Here is a 22,871-nt window from a genome sequence, read left to right as displayed (position 1 = left end):
TCTTTTTTTTTGGTGGGGAACCCCAAGGATCTGCAGTTTATTCAAAAAAGTTTGCAAGTACTACAGTGCTACGTTTGTTTGTTAAATTATGGATGGAAACAAAAGGGATAAACACAGAACAGAAATTGGAGTCATTTTTCTCTGTTATCAAATATTTTCTGCAGTTAAGAAGCTTTCACAGAAAAACCAGTGTCACCAGTGAAGAAGAGGAAGACTGGATATGCTCAGCCATATGACTGGAAAATCACTCTCTTTGTATAAAAAACACAAGAGTGGAAAACATAGAGGAAAAACAGTCTTGGTCTCTCTCACAAACAAACCACTATCCTCAGAGCTTTGACAGTGAGCTTGTACATCATAAAGAATGTAATTTAATAAAGCTCATATAAAGATTATATTTCATAGGACAGTACAAATACAGTGCCATGCAAAATTTCTGACACTGTAAATACCTAAGCATGTAAAAGATGACCCCGAGTTCCAAAAGGCATAAAGTTAAAGACAACACAAGATGAGTTTTTTATTTCTAACTTTTAGAGTTTTAAAACAATAAAAAGGAAAAGGGTCAGAAGCAAAAGTTTTGGCACCATGCATGTTTAGTGTTTAATAACACCATCTTTGGAAGTATCTCAGCTTGTAAACCATATTTGTAGCCAGCTAAGTGTCGTTAAGTACTTATTTGTGGGATTTTCACTCATTCTTTCTTGCAAAAGCCTTTTAGTCCTGTGAGGTTCCTGGACTATCTTAAATGCTGTGCTCTTTTGGGGTCTATTCATAAATTTTCCATGACTTTTAGGTTGGGGGACTATAAAACCCATGGCTAAACTTTCAGCTTGTGCCTCTTGGGAGGTAGTCCATTGTGGATTTTAAGCTGTATTTAGGATCATTGTCCTCTTTTCAACTTCAGCTTTTTTTCCACAGTTTGGTTCTTGTTTCCAGAATTTGCTGTTTTTAATTTAATCCATTGTTTCTTCTACCACTGGCTGCAATGTAAACCCAAAGCATGATCAACCCACCCCCACATTTAACAGTAGGAGAGGTGTTCTTTTCATGAAATTCTGGATGCTTTTTTCTCCAAACATAGCTAATCCTGGTTAGATGTTCCTTTGCAAATGTCTGACACGGAATTTTGTGGTAAAGACAGAGGAAAGTTTGTCTTCTTATGACTTTTTTCATGAAGGTTATATTTGTGGAAGTGTCACTGCACAGTAGAACATTACGCCATGATTCCATAGTCTGCTAAATGTTCCTAAAAGTTTTTGCAGTCAAGCGGGGTTTTGATTTGCCTTTAAATCAATCCACCAAAGTTTTCTTGACCTCTGCTATTCCTGTTAAATGCCATTTCTTAATTATGACCTGATGAAATGGCTACCTGAAAACAATTTGCTATCTTCTCATAGCCTGCTCCTGCCTTGTGGGTATCAGTTCTTTTATTTTTGTGCTTGGCAGGTACTTAAAGGAGCCCATGGCTGCTGATTTTTGGGAATGGTTTGTGGAGGAGTTTTTTACAGGTTTGGAATAAACATCACCGGCCTTTCCTAACAGTGATTATGAACAAGCTAATTAAGGTCTGAGTCCTTAATTATAATAATACACTGATTTTGCTTAAGAAGTTGAAAAGAACGTTACATGCTTTATGCCCTTTGGAGATCAGTTCATCTTCTCACTTAACTCTTCTCACAACTTTTCACCAACCTTTGCATGCCTGTATTACTGTAGTATAAATCACATGTTTAGTTTAATAATATAAAATCTTACACATTTGTTATATTCATGTGAAAGAGTTTCTCAGTATGGCAAATAACTAAATTTTATAAAACAGAAAGAAAGATGCCATTTAAGAACTGACTGCCAGCTGTATCTTCATCATTTATAAAAACTGCTGTGCACAGTAAAAAAAATTAAAGTTATCATACTAATAGTATGTCATACATACATTTTAAATAAGCAGAAACACTTATTTGGACAATTTTGTACAAGGAGGACTGGAAAATACCTTCTTGTTCTTAGAGCTTTTAATATAACTGGAGAACAGGAAACACCATCAATTATCAAACAATTTTAAATATTTCAAAATAGAAGTTCCAAAATGATCAATTGAAATGGATATAAAAACACTGCTCAAAAAAATAAAGGGAACACTCAACACATCCTAGATCTGAATGAATGAAATATTCTCATTGAATACTTTGTTCTGTATAAAGTTAAATGTGCTGACAAAAAAATCACACAAAAATCATCAATGGAAATCAAATTTATTAATCAATTATTAATATACATCATAAAGAATGTAATTTAATAAAGCTCATATAAAGATTATATTTCATAGGACAGTACAAATACAGTGCCATGCAAAATTTCTGACACTGTAAATACCTAAGCATGTAAAAGATGACCCCGAGTTCCAAAAGGCATAAAGTTAAAGACAACACAAGATGAGTTTTTTATTTCTAACTTTTAGAGTTTTAAAACAATAAAAAGGAAAAGGGTCAGAAGCAAAAGTTTTGGCACCATGCATGTTTAGTGTTTAATAACACCATCTTTGGAAGTATCTCAGCTTGTAAACCATATTTGTAGCCAGCTAAGTGTCGTTAAGTACTTATTTGTGGGATTTTCACTCATTCTTTCTTGCAGAAGCCTTTTAGTCCTGTGAGGTTCCTGGACTATCTTAAATGCTGTGCTCTTTTGGGGTCTATTCATAAATTTTCCATGACTTTTAGGTTGGGGGACTATAAAACCCATGGCTAAACTTTCAGCTTGTGCCTCTTGAGAGGTAGTCCATTGTGGATTTTAAGCTGTATTTAGGATCATTGTCCTAAATTGTTAGGATCAAAATCAAACCGAAATCAAAATTAAAGCGGAAAAACACTACAGGCTGATCCAACTTTGATATAATGTCCTTAAAACAAGTCAAAATGAGGCTCAGTATTGTGTGTGGCCTCCACGTGCCTGTATGACCTCCCTACAATGCCTGGGCATGCTCCTGATGAGGTGGCGGATGGTCTCCTGAGGGATCTCCTACCAGACCTGGACTCCGCCAACTCCTGGACAGTCTGTGGTGCAACGTGGCGTTGGTGGATGGAGCAAGACACGATGTCGCAGATGTACTCAATCGGATTCAGGTCTGCGGAATGGGCGGGCCAGTCCATAGCTTCAATGTCTTCATCTTGCAGGAACTGCTGACACGCTCCAGCCACATGAGGTCTAGAATTGTCCTGCATTAGGAGAAACCCAGGGCCAACCGCACCAGCATATGGTCTCACAAGGGGTCTGAGGATCTCATCTTGGTACCTAATGGCAGTCAGGCTACCTCTGGTGAGCACATTGAGGGCTGTGCGGCCCTCCAAAGAAATGTCACCCAACACCATTACTGACCCACTGCCAAACTCAAACGTCATGCTGAAGGATGTTGCCGGCAGCAGAACGCTCTCAACGGCGTCTCCAGACTTTGTCACGTCTGTCACATGTGCTCAGTGTGAACCTGCTTTCATCTGTGAAGAGCACAGGGCGCCAGTGGCGAATTTGCCAATCCTGGTGTTCTCTGGCAAATGCCAAGCTTCCTGCACGGTGTTGGGCTGTGAGCACAACCCCCATCTGTGGACGTCGGGCCCTCATACCGTCCTCATGGAGTCGGTTTCTAACCGTATGTGCAGACACATGCACATTTGTGGCCTGCTGGAGGTCATTTTGCAGGGCTCTGGCAGTGCTCCTCCTGTTCCTCCCTGCACAAAGACGGAGGTAGCAGTCCTGCTGCTGGGTTGTTGCCCTCCTACGGCCTCCACGTCTGATGTACTGGTCCTGTCTCTTGGTAGCGCCTCCAGCCTCTGGACACTACGCTGACAGACACAGCAAACCTTCTTGCCCCAGCTCGCATTGATGTGCCATCCTGGATGAACTGCACTACCTGAGCCACTTGTGTGGGTTGTAGACTCTGTCTCATGCTACCACGAGTGTGAAAGCACCTCCGATATTCAAAAGTGACCAAAACATCAGCCAGAAAGCAGAAAGGTACTGAGAAGTGGTCTGTGGTCCCCACCTGCAGAACCACTCCTTTATTGAGTGTGTCTTGCTAATCGCCAATAATTTCCACCTGTTGTCTATTCCATTTGCACGACAGCAGTGAAATTGATTGTGAATCAGTGTTGCTTCCTAAGTGGACAGTTTGATTTCACAGAAGTTTGATGTACTTGGAGTTATATTGTGTTGTTTAAGTGTTCCCTTTATTTTTTTGAGCAGTGTACATATATAGGCACAGCCATAATAGTGTGTTTGTGTGTGTGTGTGTGTGTGTGTGTGTTTAGAGTGGAACATGGAGGTGAAAACAGAATCGAACCAGGACTGAAGAAATGTAAGTACACACACACACACACACACACACACACACACACACACACACACACACATACTTGTTTCTGTGAAAATCATGACATAATCCTACAACACTGGAACTCCTTTCTGAGAGATCTAGAGGTGAAAACAGGTCTGTGTTACAGAAAGTTCATATATTAAGTTCATCAGCTGATATTTTATTATCTACCGTCTTTAAGACGTCTGAACTTTCACAGTCTATTCAGGACATTTCCCAGTTTAAAGATCAGGAGATAAAAACACAGGATTCTCCTGTTCAGACCACACGGTAAGGACATGATAAACCTCACCACACACACCGTTCTGACTGTTAAATCAAGGACAGGAACAGAAAAACTCCAGGACTTAAATAATAATCAGGTGTATGAATGATGCGCCGTGACGCTGCGTAACAAGGCGTTATAGAGAGTGAATAAGGAATTTATCAGGTCTCTGAAAGTTTCACTTTAATCAGTGAATTACTCTGATGTTAAGATATTCTTAATCAGATTCATTTTAAATTAATTACCTTTCTTTATGATGAGACTCATGATCCCTTAGATCAAAAGTCTTTCAACAGACTTTAAACAGGCTTTAAACAGATTTTAAACAGGCTTTAAACAGGCTTTTAACAGGCTTTTAACAGGCTTTTAACAGACTTTAAATGGGCTTTAAACAGAGTTTAAACAGGCTTTAAACAGGCTTTAAACAGGCTTTTAACAGACTTTAAACGGGCTTTAAACAGACTTTAAACAGACTTTAAACAGGCTTTTAACAGACTTTAAACAGGCTTTTCAGCAGGCTTTAAACAGGCTTTTAAACAGGCTTCAAACAGGCTTTAAACAGGCTTTTAACAGACTTTAAACAGGCTTTAAAAGACTAAAGTCTGACAGCCTCTCACAACTCAAGACAATCACAGAGCTTTCAGTCACTGACTATGATGATGTAAAGACTGGGGATCTTGCAGGGTCACTATTTGTAAAACTGCAACTAGAGCTTTGAGAGTATTTCCCATCATGCACCTGGTGGAAGTTTACTAGCAGAGAAACCATTTTTTCTTCTGCACTCTGTAGTGGTACAAATGGAAAGATACATTGACTGGGCATGTAAAGATCTGAGGCTCAGAGCAGTTCAGTGTAGAGCTGTATATTCTGGCAGATCATCACCCAGAATTTTATTCATTTACCTGTAAAACATTGATGCTTCTTCAGTAAAGCTGTTCTTAAAGTCGTCTGCACATTTCCTTACATCACTGTTCACTCAGTGAACTTGAAAAAGTAAAAGACCCAGGTGAGAAAGAGACTGAATTAAGACGGCTCCTGACCACCTCACACTAAACGATCGAGATGACGTGAGTGCTGGTGGGATGTAACAGTTAATAAAAACACTGTTAACCACAGAGAAGGAAATCACAATAATAATGAAATAAAAATAATAAACAGACATCAACTGAAATTAATGTAGGACTGTATGATTACTCATTAGGTGACAGCACTGGACTGTATGATTACTTATTAGGGGACAGGGCTGGACTGGATGCTTATTTATTAGGTGACAGGGCTGGACTGTATGATTACTTATTAGGTGACAGCACTGGACTGTATGCTTACTTATTAGGTGACAGCGCTGGACTGTATGATTACTTATTAGGTGACAGTCCTGGTGTTATTTTTTAAAAACCTATGTTACACAAAATATTACAGTGCATAAAAGAATAGACTTGTATTTTTGTTATTTATAACAAAATAACACAGAGAGGGTCCTCTCTGCACATTTCCTTACATCACTGTTCTTAGATAACTGCTTAGATAATGGATGGATGGATGGATGGATGGATGGACAGTTCTTAGGAGCAGGTATTATTTGGATGGTGGGTCAGTGACACTGACAGGGTGGTGGTGTTATTATTGTTGTGTTGGTGCGAGTGGTTCAAAACAGCTGTGCTGCTGGAGTTTTTAAACACTGTGTCCCCTCAGTGTCCACTCTATTAGACACTCCTACCTTGTCTGTCCACCTTGTAGATGTAAAGTCAGAGACGACAGCTCATCTGCTGCTGCAGTTTGTGTTAGTCATCCTCTAGTCCTTCATCAGTGGTTACAGGACACTGCCCACAGGACTCTGTTGGCTGGATATTTTTGGTTGGTGGACTATTCTCAGTCCAGCAGTGACACTGAGGTGTTAAAACGCTCCAGCAGTACTGCTGTGTCTGATCCACTCGCACCAGCACAACACTAACACACCCCCACCACTTCAGTTTTACTGCAGTGTTGAGAAGGATCCACCACCAAATTAGTACCTGCCCTGTGAGGGTCCATGGGGTCCTGACCACTGAAGAACAGGGTAACAAAGTATCAGAGAAGCAGATGGACTACAGTCTGTAACTGTAGAGCTACAGAGTGAAACTATACGGTCAGTGGAGCTGATAAAATGGACAGAGTGTAGAAACAAGTAAGTGGGCTTACTGAAGTGGCTGGTGTGTGAATGTCTACAGTGATTATTTTGTAAAGCCAATTTATTTTTGAAGGTTAATGTGCTCCTTTGGCTTTGAACACGTATTTTCAGAAGAGGGAAGAACACAGGGTGACATACAAGAGTGGAGGGAGGTGCACACAGGTGGATTATATCCTTAGCAGGAGATGCCACCTAAAGGAGATTGGAGATTGTAAAGTGGTACCAGGGGAAATTGTAGCAAGGCAGCATAGGGTGGCTGTCTGTAGAATGAGATTAGAAACAAAGAAGAGGAAGAGAATGAAGACAGAGCCAAAGATTAGATGGTGGAAGCTGAAGGAGGAGGATGGTTGCAGGCAGTTCAGGGAAAAATTGCAACAGGACGTTGGGGGCAGTGAGGAGCTACCTGAAGACTGGGAAAATACAAATGGTTTCAAGGTGAAGGTAGGGTTACATCAGGGATCAGCTTTGAGCCCCTTCTTGTTTGCAATGGTGATGGAAAGGTTGACAGATGAGGTCAGGCAGGGGGCTCCATGGACCATGATGTTTGCAGATGACATTGTAATCTGTGGTGAGAGTAGAGAGCAGGTGGAAGAGAATATGGAGAGGTGGAGGTTTGCACTGGAGAGGAGAGGAATGAAGGTCAGTAGAGACAAGAGGGAATACGCGTGTGTGAATGAGAGAGAAGCAGGTGGAAAGGTGAAGATGCAAGGAGTAGAGGTCGTAAAGGTGGATGACTTCAAATATCTTGGGTCAACCATCCAGAGCAATGGACAGTGTAGAAAAGAGGTGAAGAAGAGGGTGCAGGCAGGATGGCGTGGGTGGAGACGGGTGTCAGGGCTGATGTGTGACAGGGAAGCAGCAAGAGTGAAAGGGAAGGTTTACAAGACAGTAGTGCGTCCTGCTATGATGTATGGTTTGGAGACTGTGGCTCTGAATAAAAGACAGGAGGCTGAGCTGGAGGTGGCGGAGATGAAGATGATGAGATTTTTGTTGGGAGTGACAAGGCTGGACAAGATTAGAAATGAGCAGATCAGAGGGACAGTGAAGGTGGAGCAGTTTGGAGATAAAGCCAGAGAGGCTAGGTTGCGATGGTTTGGACATGTGTTGAGGAGGAATAGTGGATATATTGGGCAAAGAATGTTGGAGATGGAGCTGCCGGGTAGGAGAAGAGGTAGCCCTCAGAGAAGGTTTATGGATGTAGTGAAGGTGGACATGGAGATGGTTGGTGTGAAAGTAGAGGAGGCTATGGATAGGGCAAGAAGGAGGCAGATGATTCGCTGTAGCGACCCCTAAAGGGAGCAGCTGAAAGATGAAGAAGAAGAAGAAGAATGTGCTCCTTTGGCTTCTAAAGTTTCTCTTCTACTACTTAAATGTTTAGCCTGTTAGCACAAGCACTGCAAAGGCTACCAGGAGACTCCATGGCCTGCACAGCATTAACTCAGGAGCTAAAATAACCAATCCTAAGAATGATCACCTGCTCAGTACACAGTAACTTCCATAATGTGCTGGAATACGCAGCTCAGTGAGTTAAAGTATCAGCCTAACTGTATATATATGTTTCTAAAACAACACGACATTCAGATGTTTGCATAAGACCTTTATGCTCCATTTCTGTAGCTCCTGTAAGAGTTAGTGCTAATGTTATGAAGCTACAGCTGTAAAGAAAATCTTAAAATACTCTATAAATTCTAGAAACTGTTGTGTGGCTAAACATTTCCATTAAACTTAATCATATCATATAAACATATCACTTCATTTGTAACACTGAAGATGACGTTCAGGACTTAAAGCTCAAAAACACCTCTGACAGTAATTTGAGGATAAAAACCTTTATTTTACAAACCTGAGTCGCACGTCATCTCCTCACCTGGTTGACTGTCCTGACCCACAAACACAGGTGTGGTGAATCATCTACACATATTCATTCCTTTGTTTGGTCATCACTGACCAGTCCTCCTAAAGACCCATCCTGCTTTGCAGCATCAATTCTAGACCCCATTAAAGCAAACAGAAAGAGAAAGAAGCCAGAATAAGAGTTTCTCATGGTCAGTCTGGTGGTAAAGTGTGTTCAGCTCCAGGTGAAAACAGCCAAACCGTTCCTCCTGGTTGGATGAGTGACTAGAGAGAAGACATCCTTGCTACTGATTGGTCAGCTGTGATGACATATGGTGATCTTAAACGTGCGGACTGATAATGTGGAGCTTATTGTTCAGACTAGAGGAGAAATTTTCAGTCCCAGTGCTTCACAGATGTAATAAAACATGAGCTTGAGGGAGTTTAAGAGGCTGAACGCTCCTTTATACAGCAGAATAACATCTACACAGCTTAGGAGCCGAGACAGGTTTGGTGTCTGAACTCTGCTTTTAGTTTTAGTATTAGAGCTACAAAGCTAATGTAGCTAACAGGTTAAATTAGCCTCGCAGCTCCAGTGCTAAAGCTAAAGAAGCAAACTTCAGACACCAAACAGGTTTTGGCTTTTGAGGCTTGTGAGGGGGAACTGGATGAATGTGATTTTTCAGTGAACTGTTTCTTTAGTTTCTCAACATTTTAAAGTAAAACAGAGTAAAACACTTTACGGCTGTAAAAACAGGACGATCAGTACTGACAGTCTCACAGTCCCAACTGTGTTTGCATGTGTAGTCACAGCATTTAGCAGCTTGTCTGTTTTCATCACCCAACTGAGACCAGGACCACATTGCTGCGCTGAGTCAGACTGTATTCTGACTGTCTAACAGTTGATGAAACAAATGATGTTTTTACTGGAGCCCCTGCCAGTGAAGACCTTCCAGGCCGTTTAACATCATATAGATTCTAACTCCAGTCATACAGTCCTAATTTAACTGTGTGAATAGTGTCTGATGAATATGGAAAACATGCCGCTGTTCACTGCCATAACACTATTTAAGCCCATTTGGATACAGATACCCTTCTGAAAACAGGAATTCTGTCTCCACTTCCTCTTGTTTAGTCTGGATGTTGTGATGTGCTGCAGGGCATCACTGATCGGGGTGAATCTCCGCCGCATCATCAAACTGCATGAACATGTTGTTGGTTATTCATCTGCTTAGTCAGCAACAGTCAAATGAATAATTTCAGTCTTCCACACTTCAGCATGTGTCTATTAAGGTAACGTTAGGCAGGATAACGGGTAACTGGGACATTATTTTCCGAAACTCCAATAGGGTTTTTATTTAAATGTAAATAAAAAGCTGCGGCCATTTCTAAAGTAATGTTGATGGATGTGCTTTAAGAGCCAGTAAACTGTTCTGTTGAGATCAGAACATTTTTAAAGTCTTAGGCTACAACCACATCACCTGGTGTGACATCACACATATTCCTAACCTGGAAAGCTCTGTAGAGTTTCAGGTATTCCTTAAGAGAACAGCCCTGATCCAGCTCATTAGCTGATTATGGAGCCCTTCATTAGCTGTATCAGGTGCTCTGGGGAGCTGGATTAAGAGATACAGCCTTCTACAAATGAACCTCTGCACGGTCGTGTTTACAGCATCACTCCTTCCTGCCGTGCTGCTTGTCTGGTTGCTGCCGTTTCCGTTAGCCAGCTGCACCAGACTCAACAGCAGCAACGTATTTATTCCCTTTATACCTAAATATGGAGACAAACAACAGATCATCATTTACACTAGAGAAACACAAAGAACACGAGAACAATCAGCTGATGGCGGCTTCTTGTCCAGATGTTCCACTCCACCTTAAATGATGCACATTTACACAGGCGTCAGAATGTAACTGTGTCGTTTAAGGTGGAACGGAAAATTTGAAGGAGAAGCTGGTGAAGAAGAACCCAACTTCAGCTTCATGTTTGCACTATTACACATTCACAGACTGCCACAGAATATAAACTACAGCCAGCTATTATTGAGCGAACTACTATTTGTAGATTAATCATTTTGTAAAGAGTCCAAAAAGTAAAGTAAGCTAGCTAGCATGGTCTTTAAGGGTATTAGCATTTATGCTAACCTCTACAGATGTTTATTACTCATATTTTGACTTTGGCCCAATCAGAAATATACAGTTACACTTATATGTGGCAGCCCGTTATGGTGCACCAGACTACACCACCCCTGGTTTATACCGTTAGACCCATAGATATTTGGACAGTGACACAGTCTTCATGATTTGGGCTCTGCATGCCACCACATTGGAATTGAAATGAAACAAGAAGCAACTGAAGTTTAGACTTTTAGGTTTAATTAAAGGGGTTGCACAAAAATATCCTATGAAATGTTTAGGAATTGCAGCCATTTTTCTGCAAAGCCCCTGAAATGAGGCTCAAAAATAATTGGACAAATTAACTTTACCATAAATAAAATGTTCATTTTTAATACTTTGTTGAGAATTCTTTGCAGGCAATGACTGCCTGAATTCTGCAACCAGTGGACATCACCAAATGCTGGGTGTCCTTTGTGATGCTTTGTCAGGCCTTTACTGCAGCCGACTTCAGTTGTTGCTTGTTTGTGTGTCTTTCTGCCTTAAGTTTTGTCTTAAGCAAGTGAAATACATGGTCGAACGGGTTGAGATCTGGTGATTGACTCAGCCATTGCAAAATATTCCACTTCTTCGCTTTAAAAAACTTCTGGGTTGCTTTCACAGTAAGTTTTGGCTCATTGTCCATCTGTACTGCGAAGCGACGTCTAATCAAACTTGCTGCATTTGGTTAAGTCTGAACAGAAAGTTTATACCTGTACAAATCAGAATTCATCCAGCTGCTTCTGTCTTCTGACACATCATCAGTAAACACTGGTGACCCAGTGCCATTGGAAGCCGTGCATGCTCATGCCATCACACTGCCTCCACCATGTTTTACAGACGATGTGGTGTGCTTTGGATCATGAGCCGTTCCAAGCCTTCTCCATACTTTCTTCTTCCCATCATTCTGGTACAGGTTGATCTTAGTTTCATCTGTCCAAAGAATGCTGTTCCAGAAGTTCCAGGTTTCTTTAGACGTTTTCCGGTAAAGTCTAACCTGGCCTTTCTATTTTTGAGGCTGATTAATGGTTTGCACCTTGTGGTGAACCATCTGTATTTGCTCTCATGAAGTCTTTTTGTGAAATGTTTTTCTTCACCATGGAAAGGATTCTGCAATCATCCACCTCTGTTGTCTTCCATGGACGTCCAGGCCTTTTTGAATTCCCGAGCTCACCAGTATCAAACTGTTGATTTGGCCACTCCTAACATTTCTGCTATCTCTCTGATGGATTTGTTCTTTTTTGAGCCTAATGAAGCTCTTCTTTACTTCCATTGAGATCTCCTTTGACTGCATGTTGTGGGTTCACAGCAACAGCTTCCAAATGCAAATGCCTGGAATCAACTCCAGACCTTTTACTTGCCTAAGTGAGGATGGATTAATGAAGTAACAGCCCATGCAGCCCACAAAATAGCTTTTGAGATAATTGTCCAATTACCTTTGGACCCTGAAAAAGAGGCAGCTACATATTAAAAAGCTGTAATTCCTAAACCCTTCCTCCAGTTAGGATGTGAATACCCTCAAATTAAAACTGAGCGTCTGTACTTTAAGCTTATGTTGATTATCCAACTGTATCTTGAATATGTTTTGGTAAACGGCTAAAATACCAAAACTTGTCACTGTGCAAATATTTCTGGGCTTAACTACTTAGAGTAAAGGGGGACGATGACGGAAGATCATTTTCTCAGTGACGCGTGAATCGATTCAACGAAAAAGAAAAAGGAAAAAAACACCAATCCAGCAACACCTGCTAATCACTCCAAGCTCACTGCACTGCAGACTTCTACCATTCAAGTGAACACTGCAGTCCATCCCCAAACATTCCTCCCAAACTCCCTGGACTAGACTTAACCCCACGCAGACTGGACTATAACTAAAGGAAAAATAATAGTAGTAAAAACTAGAAATGTGCCTTTCCTGAAGGAAACGCAGGATAGTTGCACAGCGGATACTATGGAAGTCGATACAAGGAACGAGGGATGAAAAAAATACATATGAAAGAGTGCGGATGGCTGTTAGTTAAAGTCATGCATGGAACGGTTTATAGCGTTGCAACCAAAGTATTTCAAACTACAACAGGTGACCTGTTTTTTTGATGCCTGTTTACTTGGAGCTTGGATCAGACTTTTGGCTGTACATGCAAATTAATCATTACAATAAATTTAGGATTATTTGTTTGTGGAGTGATTTAATTCTTAATCCCACTACTTTTGGAAAAAAAATGACATGTACGCAACTATAATAATAATATAAATCGGATAAGTTTAGTTGTGCATTGCTTTAGTAACAATGCACACACTCTGGCCAGTGGCTCACAACACACTAAATTTAATTTAAATCTCAATTTAAACTCATAAAAAACTGAATAATTAAAGTGCTAAGAGAACAGCAGCTGGCCCAGGGTGTACGCTGTAGTCAGTCTGGGGTACTAAGGCCAGCGCTGTAAACTGGACGCTACAGTTGGTGCTGACTTTGCTGATTTTCCAGGCTACTTGGATCAACATAGTCGAGACTGAACCTGCAGTTCCAACAACACGGAACACTGGCACCAAGACACCCATCGACTTAGCCTAGCAGCAATGAACCAAAACCTGCCACCAGGACCCCAAGGTGTTTGTATATATGCCTGCTCCCATCCTAATTACTGACGTAGTCCACATAGAAAAACACAAACAGAAGGTGCTCCACTACACAGGGTCCATATACAGTATATCAACACCACTGGCTGACCACAAATGACGGTGACCAGAAACGAGACTAACTAAATGAACTGTATGATAAAAATCACTGGTTAGATATTTTAATTAGCTGGTCTTAACTGCCTGTTTTTAGCAGCTAACTCAACATTACTGGTCTGTTACAGCAAAATATATTTGGGCAAATCACAAATCTAGAATTATTACAGTTCAAATGGTTTAATTAGATTAATTTAGTAAGATTATTCCTGCTGTTCTCTGCTGCTCCGGGTGGTCTTATCTGAGCTTTTAGCCTGAAGGGTCTGGAAAATAGAGCAGTGTAGCTCACAGATCGCTGGAACCAGTTAGAAGATCCAGTGCATTAACAGGTAGTTTATCAGGGGAGAAAAAAGGGATAAAAAAACAGGAATTGTGGAAAAATACATCAGATTCCACAAATAAATAAATACAGAGTGCAGATTCTGCATTAATTAGAAATGAAACTCATTAAGACCTCATGTTTAATTTAATAACGATAAAGGAGGCTATTATCATGTGTGTGAACTCCAAATTGGCTGTGTCCCAATATGAATAAGCCCCATGAGTGAATCCGTCAGCAGCTGATCTACAGTCCGGCTGGTTTCTATGGAGCATCAACATGGATCATTTCAGCTGACAGACACTGCACTGGACGTTTAGCTCCAACACGATTCACTTTAATTAGGATGTTTTAAAGGCGACATTAAAATGGAGACGACTACAAATGAACGGATTTTAACAGATCATCTTGGTACGTGATGGATCGACTGAGGTATTTGATTGATTATTGATTATTTCATTTATTTTTATCGGTCAGCGCTGCTGATGGAATTGAATTAATCCATGCAGTGGTGCAACATCTGCATTTTACATTATTTGAATCTCCAGTTACTCTTTTGTCTCACAGTGCTGTGAAAAAGTATTTGCCCCTCACTCCACTTCTGTTTTTGTTAATTTGTCTCATTTAAATGTTTCAGATAGTCCAACTAGTTTTAATAAAGATGAAGACACACAAGTAAACACAAAATGCAGCTGTGATGTTCAAATGGGAGCTCCTCAGCCTGCAGGTTGGGGTTTAGATCATCCTGTCAGTCAATATTTATCCCATCTTTCTCCTGTTAGTGCTGAAAACCTACTCAGATGAGGGCTGGTGGGACATTTACACATATATCTTTGTGATATTGACTCCTGTGTGAAAGAGGCTCTTTGCCACACCCCCCACCAAACTGTCATCATAATGGCTTTGGGGTGTATTTAAGGAATACTGCACATAATCTCACAAGCCAGTCTTGACACATTTCTGCATTACTGTCAACACCAGGTTCCTCCTCAGAATCTCTACAGTCACACAAATCTGTTAATGTAATGTTAAAACATGTTTCTTTCAAGCCTTGAGCCAGTTAAGCACGGCAACAGGCTACTGGTCAATTTACTGCTTTATCATCATCATCGTCAGTCACCCTGGACACACAGTAAAATCCACCTTCTACATCACCAGAACTCCAGTTTTCAGTTGTTTGATATGATTACAGAGTTGATTTCTATAGAGACAGTGAGACCATCACCATACAGAAAGACTGAGCTCCATCAATATATATTAAGAATCCTTCCATAATCTCACTGCAGCTCCCTGAATAGACCTTATAAACAAATAACACTTCAGTGACACACAGAGCAGCGTAAGCGCAATAGACACATATTACTGGATATCCTACTGTAAGTCTTAATCCATTGGTAGAGTCTAAAACTGGTTTAAAGGTAGTTCTTAGGTACTGATGAACATGTTAGACCTTTCCCAGTCTCTCATTAAGCCCTCACACAACAAACACTGCTCTTAATAAAGTCGTGAGTTTGTCCTACTAACATTTTAATGTAAATCACTCATAATAAAGTAACAGTGAATAATAAATAATGTTAAAGTAATAGTGAATAATAAATAACGATAAAGTAACAGTGAATAATCAGACTGCGCCGTCGGCCGCCGGCCACCAGCAGAGGGCAACAACAGCGAGGCGCCACAAGCACAGGTAACTCCGATTCCCACAACCCCTCAGGCTGATTAGGCCCAACCTGGTACACCTGTGGACTCCTCTACTTAAGGCCGTGGCAAACAGCCACCCTTTGTCCCACCTTTGTAGAGGGGTGACCAGAATGGTACTTAGCCCAGGTGAGTGTTTAAACAAAAAGAAAGAGGGCTGGAAAAACAAGAGAAACTGCCCCAAAACTACTTAAAAGCCCAAAAAGGTTTCAATAAGAAACAGCTCCAAACCATAAAAAGTGTTTGTTCCTCAAAGATCAAAGAAGTGAAACCTAAAGCTGATCTTCCTCTCATAATTACAGAGGAAGTGGTTTTAGTTTTCAGATTATCTTTTATTTTACTTTTCTATCTCTGCCTTTGTTTGAGCTGCTTTCAATGTAGACAGTGTCCTGAAGTTCAGTCGCTACAAATCAAACCCTGTTCTTATAAAGCAGCATTAAGTCAGGTATAGAAAACATCCCCCTCACAACACAGTAGGAACCGACACTGAGTTTTATCTACTGTCACAATAATTACTGAGTCTGTCTACAGAAAAACTCTGAATACGTCACTCAAACACAAACTCCTCACCCACTGATCATATGTAGGTCATGCAGAGCACAGATACAGGTGTTCTTTACCATTTACTACAATTTATTAATTATTTTTTAATTGGGATCTGGACCGTCGTGGACCAAGTGCCCAGTGAAAGAAAAGAACAGAATCTTTATTAATCTACTTTATAAAATCTGAGAGCTCAGTTTCCCCACAGTGTTTGAAATCTCGCTCCTCAAGAGTCTGAATCTCCTCCTGTGATCTGCGTCCTTCATACTCCAGAATAAAACTTCCTTTCTCCATATTTACTTTTGTAAATACACCGCAGCCTAAAAGACGTCAGAGAAAAAGATAAATGAAATGAAAATAAGGCGACGTTTTCTCAAACAGATTCTCTGAACATTTATTCTTAGTGCAACAGTGACGGTGCTGAACTCCTATGAAGCCTCTGAGTTAAGCTGCTCCACCTCAGTGGTGTTTATCTGATCAAACCAATTCATTTATTATTATTAGTTACAGACGGAATGAAGCTGGTGTTCATATTAAAATCTACAAGGTGTGTAAAACGTCACACAATTAAAAGAACCAAACACTGTTTTAATGCCACCGTTGATTTTTGTAGTATAAATGTTACCGAATGTAATTAAAACATCACTTTATTAAAACGTCAGTCTAGACCTTACATATAGATCATGAACAGGTGTTACTGTAAACGCTGCCCTGGTCAATGTTTTAAATCTGCAGAGCACCTTTAGGCCTTCAGCTGTTCAGCTCAGCTTTATTTACTTGTAGTGTGAGTGATCTAGTCTTAGTCCAGCTCTGCTAACTGTGGAAACATCACACCAGCGTTTATTATGAGCCTGTCCTCACACATTACACTGACCGGACACTTCATTAAGTCCACCTGCTCATTTCTACACTCACTGTCCACTTTATCAGCTCCACTGACCACATAGTTTCTCTCTGTAGTTCTACAGTTACAGACTGTAGTCCATCTGTTCCTCTGATTCTTTGTTACCCTGAGTGCAGAAAGTAAAAGGTGGAATGAATGAAGTGGCTGCCCAGTGTCCAGCTAAATGAGAGATAATATCATTCATACTGAAAACCTTTCCACTGTAATGAAACTCAGACATGACCTCTTTCAGGGCATTAGGACACGTTTTCTGTCTCCTTTTCAGGTTCATGTTTAGTTCTTAGTTTCCTCTGTGATCCAGAAGAAAACCTCCCTTATCAGAATGGACACGGCTGAATACGCCACAGCCTACGAGAGAAAACCGAGAACCTGCTGACCAGATCGGACCACATCAATAAACACAGCCAATTAAATATGAATATTAAACGACCTTTTTCTGGATTTCTATATTTCAGCCATATTCAGACAAACACCATAAACCATTCAAATCAGCTGAGAGGTCCTTAGAAAACTACACAAACCAACACCCGTGCTCTTACACTCTCTCTCTCTCTCTCTCTCTCTCTCTCTCTCTCTCTCTCTAATGTCTTTTCCTGTGTGCAGATTCCTGTGAGTTCACTCTGGATCCAAACACAGCGCACAGAGATCTCGCTCTGACTGACCGGAACAGAAAGGTGGAGCGTGTGGGAAAATATCACTCGTATCCTGATCATCCAGAGAGATTTGATGAGTGGTATCAGGTTCTGTGTAGAGAGAGTCTGACTGGACGCTGTTACTGGGAGGCTGAGAGGAGCGGGACGGTTGAAATAGCAGTAACATATAAATCAATCAGGAGGAAAGGAGACAGTGCGGACTGTGGGTTTGGACTGAATGAAAAGTCCTGGAGTCTGATCTGCTCTGATAACAGATACTCTGTCTGTCACAATAATAATGAGACTGAACTCTCCACTCGACCGTCCAGTAAGAGAGTAGGAGTGTATGTGGACTGTCCGGCCGGCTCTCTGTCCTTCTACAGCGTCTCTGATGATCAAACACTGACGCACCTTCACACGTTCAGCACCACATTCACTGAACCGCTCTGTGCTGGGTTTTTAGTCTGGAACGACTCCTCAGTGTGTTTAAAATAAAATCTCCTCCTGAGTGAAACACAAACCATAAAAATATGTTTGTGTGGTTTTATGTGTAAAACAGTAAAAATCATTTTTACATCATTTTTATCTTCATTCTTTATGTTGTTGTTGTTGTTGTTAGTAATGGTGGTAGTAGTAGTTTAATATTGCCGCTTCCTAATGTGCTGGGATTGTATTCATGGTCTCTGCCTTTGGTTCCCCCTTCCCCTTCCAGGTCACTGCTCTGCTCTGAGGTGTGTGTGTGTGTGTGTGTGTGTGTGTGTGTGTGTGTGTGTGTGTCTCTCTCTTTCTCTGTCTATATCTATCAAGTTTGATTTTAAATTTGATTTTGATTAAATAAACTTTTGTTTGGGAAATCTTAGTCTTACTGTTCCTTTGTGGTGCCCACGAACCTGTGTCCTTCACTTAAAATTCTCTGGGTGCAATTCCCAGAGTGGCGTAGTTGGCTACACTAGTCTTATTTAATTATTTAATCTTATACAACTTATAGTTCCCCGTCGCCATGTTACATTTATAATGAAACCGTCTGTATTCGTTTCTGTGGCTTTAAGACTGATATATGTAAATGAGCTGTGTTCTGATTTGCTGTGCTGTGCCTCATTTATAAAACAGTTCAGTCTGTTTCTCTGCTTTGCAGATTCAGATGGAGACGATGTTCAGAACCAGTGGAAGATCTTCAATAAAGAACTGATTAAACTCCCAGAATTATGATCATTTAATAAAATAAAGTGCTGATAAAGTCGCGTCTGATTTATTTACAGCTGCACAGACGAAACCGACTGAGCTGAAAGTGAAACTACACACCATCCATCCATTTTCTAAGCCGCTTCTCCGTCAGGGTCGCGGGGGGATGCTGGAGCCTATCCCAGCAGTCTTCGGGCGGAAGGCAGGATACACCCTGGACAGGTCGCCAGTCCATCGCAGGGCAGACAGACAGACACAGACAGTCACTCACACACACTCACCCAGGGGTAATTTAGCATGTCCAATTGGCCTGACTGCATGTTTTTGGACTGTGGGAGGAAACCGGAGAACCCGGAGGAAACCCACGCAGACACGGGGAGAACATGCAAACTCCACACAGAGAGGACCTTGGCCGCCCGGCCGGGGAATCGAACCCAGACCCTCCTTGCTGTGAGGCGACAGCGCTACCCACCACGCCACCGTGCCGCCCTTGAAACTACACACCTTTCAGGGTAAACAGAGGCTAGCAGGTTAGCATGGAGCTAACACGCTACTTCAGAGCTAGCAGGTTAGCATGGAGCTAACACGCTACTTCACAGCTAGCAGGTTAGCATGGAGCTAACGCATTATGACTAGTGAGTTGTTTCACAGCTAGCGGGTTAATATATACACCCTCAACAATTATTGGCACCCCTCTTTAAGATGTGTTAAAAGCCTTAAAATAAATGCAGTTTTTATTTCAGAAAAATCTCTCACTGAAAAATGTAGCCTTTAATTTTTTTTTTTTTTTTTTTTTTTAAGTTCACATGACTTCTCATAAAATCACCTGCTCCACAGTTGTTGCCTGCCCCAAACAGTATCTAGGAAATATGTCTGGACTTCACTAAGCAGTATTGGGACTTCAACTGGGATCGTGTGCATTGGTCAGATGACACCAAGATGGAGCTTTTTGGCAACAAACTCTCTAAGTGGGTCTGGCGTAACACAAAAGATGAGTATGAAAAAAAGCACCTCACACCCACTGTGAAGTATGGGGGAGGATCAGTGATGCTGTGGGCCTGTTTCTCTTCCAAAGGCCTCAGGAACTTTGTTAGGGTGCATGGCGTCATGAACTCTTTGAAATACCAGGACACTGTAAATCATAATCTGGTGGCCTCTGCCTGAAAGTTGAAGATGGGTCATCACTGGGTCTTTCAGCAAGATGATGACCCTAAACATGTGGCCAAATCTACACAAACCTGGTTCACCAGACACAAAATCAAGCTCCTCCCATGGCCATCTCAGTCCCCAGACCTCAACCCAACTGAAAACCTGTGGGGTGAGCTGAAGAGGAGGGTGCATAGGAGAGGACCCAGGACTCTGGATGATTTAGAGAGATTGTGCAAAGGGGAATGTTGGGAGTGCACATGGCACCAGGACACCCTAGGCCGCAGTTCAATGATTGACTTTGTAGTCGTGTCATCGGACTTGCGGCCATGTGTTTTGGACACTCGGGTAAAGAGCGGAGCTGAGCTGTCAACTGATCACCACCTGGTGGTGAGTTGGATCAGGTGGTGGGGGAAGATGCCGGTCAGACCAGGCAAGCCCAAACGCATAGTGAGGGTTTGCTGGGAACGTCTAGCAGAAGAACCTGTCAGATTGATCTTCAACTCACACCTCCGTCAGAACTTTGACCAGATATCGGGGGAGGTGGGGGACATTGACTCAGAATGGGCCATGTTCCGTTCCTCCATTGCTGAAGCGGCTGACTGTAGCTGTGGCCGTAAGGTAGTTGGTGCCTGTCGGGGCGGTAATCCTCGAACCCGGTGGTGGACACCCCAGGTGAGAGATGCCGTCAAGCTGAAGAAGGAGTCCTACCGGGCATGGTTGGCCTGTGGGACACCAGAGGCAGCTGGCAGGTATCGACAGGCCAAGCGATCTGCGGCTTCAGTTGTTGCCAAGGCAAAAACCCGTGTATGGGAGGAGTTTGGTGAGGCCTTGGAAACTGACTTTAAGTCGGCTCCGAAAAAGATTCTGGCAAACCGTCAGACGACTCAGAAGGGGAAAGCAGTGTGCCACTAGCACTGTATATAGTGGAGATGGTGTGCTGCTGACTTCGACTGAAGACGTCATTGGGCGGTGGAAGGAATACTTTGAGGACCTTCTCAATCCCACCGACACGTTCTCCAGTGAGGAGGCTGAGTCTGGGGACATGGGAATAGGCTTGTCCATTACTGAGGCCGAAGTCGCTAAGGTAGTTAAGAAGCTCCTTGGTGGCAAGGCTCCAGGGGTGGATGAGATCCGCCCTGAGTTTCTCAAGGCTCTGGATGTTGTGGGGCTGTCTTGGCTGACACGCCTTTTCAACATTGCGTGGACATCGGGGGCGGTGCCACTGGATTGGCAGACTGGGGTGGTGGTGCCTCTTTTTAAAAAAGGGGACCGGAGGGTGTGTTCCAACTACAGGGGAATCACACTCCTCAGCCTCCCTGGCAAGGTCTATGCAGGGGTACTGGAGAAGAGAGTCCGGCTTATAGTCAAACCTCGGATCCAGGAGGAACAGTGCGGGTTCCGCCCTGGTCGTGGAACACTGGACCAACTCTTCACCCTCTCCAGGATTCTGGAGGGTTCATGGGAGTTTGCCCAACCAGTCCACATGTGCTTTGTGGATCTGGAGAAGGCATTCGACTGTGTTCCCCGGGGTATTCTGTGGGAGGTGCTTCGGGAGTACGGGGTACATGGCTCTTTGCTACGAGCCATTCAGGCCCTGTACAAACAAAGCTGGAGTTTGGTTTGCATAGCTGGCAGTAAGTCAGACTCGTTCCCAGTGAGAGTTGGACTCCGTCAGGGCTGCCCTTTGTCACCGATTCTATTCATAATTTTTATGGATAGAATTTCTATGCGCAGTAAAGGGATGGAGGGTGTCCGGTTTGGTGACCTCAGAGTCACATCACTGCTGTTTGCAGATGATGTGGTCCTATTGGGGACATCAGGCCGCGAACTTCAGCTTTCGCTGGATCGGTTTGCAGCCGAGTGTGAAGCGGCTGGGATGAGAATCAGTACCTCTAAATCCGAGACCATGGTTCTCAGGCGGAAAAGGGTGGAGAGCCCTCTCTGGGTCGGGGATAGGCTCTTGCCTCAAGTGGAGGAGTTCAAGTATCTCGGGGTCTTGTTCACGAGTGATGGTACAAGGGAGCGGGAGATTGACAGGCGGATTGGTGCTGGGTCAGCAGTGATGCGGGCTCTTTACCGGTCTGTTGTGGTAAAGAAAGAGCTGAGCCATAAGGCAAGGCTCTCGATTTACCGGTCGATCTACGCTCCCACCCTCACCTATGGTCATGAGCTTTGGGTAATGACCGAAAGAATAAGATCGAGAATACAAGCGGCCGAAATGAGTTTCCTCCGCAGGGTGTCTGGACTCTCCCTTAGAGATAGGGTGAGAAGTTCAGTCATCCGGGAGGGACTCCCGAGGGAGTAGAGCCGCTGCTTCTTCACGTCGAGAGGAGCCAGCTGAGGTGGTTCGGGCATCTGGTTAGGATGCCTCCTGGACGCCTCCCTCGGGAGGTGTCACAGGCGAGTCCACCTGGGAGGAGACCCCGGGGAAGACCCAGGACACGCTGGCGCGACTATATCGCCCAGCTGGCCTGGGAGCGCCTCGGAATCCCCCTTGGAGAGCTGGTGGAAGTGGCTGGGGAAAGGGAGGTCTGGGCTTCATTGCTTAGGATGCTGCCCCCGCGACCCGAACCCCGGATAAGCGGAAGATAATGGATGGATGGATGGATGGATGGATGGAATGGTGGGAGATCCCTCTCTCTCTGTATTCTCCCATCTTGTGAAGTGTGATAGAAGATTAAGCGCTGTCTTGTTGGCAAAAGGGGGTTGTACAAAGTTTTAACATCAGGGGTGCCAATAATTGTGGCACAGATGATTTCATGTAAAAGAATTATTTCTTAATGTGGGATTTTTTTTCCCACTGAATAAATGCACTCTAATTAAAGGTTGGGTTTTTCTTTTTTTGCATTGTTGTCCTATATTATTTTAAAAAAATATTAGAAGCCTAAGAATATCTTAACGAGGGGTGCCAATAATTATGGAGAGT

The 22,871-nt window shown here is 42.6% G+C and overlaps 1 protein-coding gene across 1 annotated transcript in view; it reads left to right on the top strand.

Moving 5' to 3' along the window:
* LOC108443648 overlaps nt 1–18,473 on the top strand; it is a 381,331-nt gene extending 362,858 nt beyond the window's left edge. Inside the window, exons 15-16 of the mRNA XM_017724422.1 lie at nt 4,302–4,348; nt 17,586–18,473. Coding sequence (XP_017579911.1) covers nt 4,302–4,348; nt 17,586–18,109 — 571 coding nt within the window. The 3' untranslated portion in view covers nt 18,110–18,473. The remainder of the gene's footprint in view (nt 1–4,301; nt 4,349–17,585) is intronic.
* Nucleotides 18,474–22,871: the final 4,398 nt, after the last annotated feature.

Source organism: Pygocentrus nattereri, chromosome 12 (genome assembly GCF_015220715.1).
Source record: "Pygocentrus nattereri isolate fPygNat1 chromosome 12, fPygNat1.pri, whole genome shotgun sequence".
Lineage (NCBI taxonomy): Eukaryota > Metazoa > Chordata > Actinopteri > Characiformes > Serrasalmidae > Pygocentrus > Pygocentrus nattereri.
This window is presented reverse-complemented; position numbering and strand designations above follow the sequence as displayed.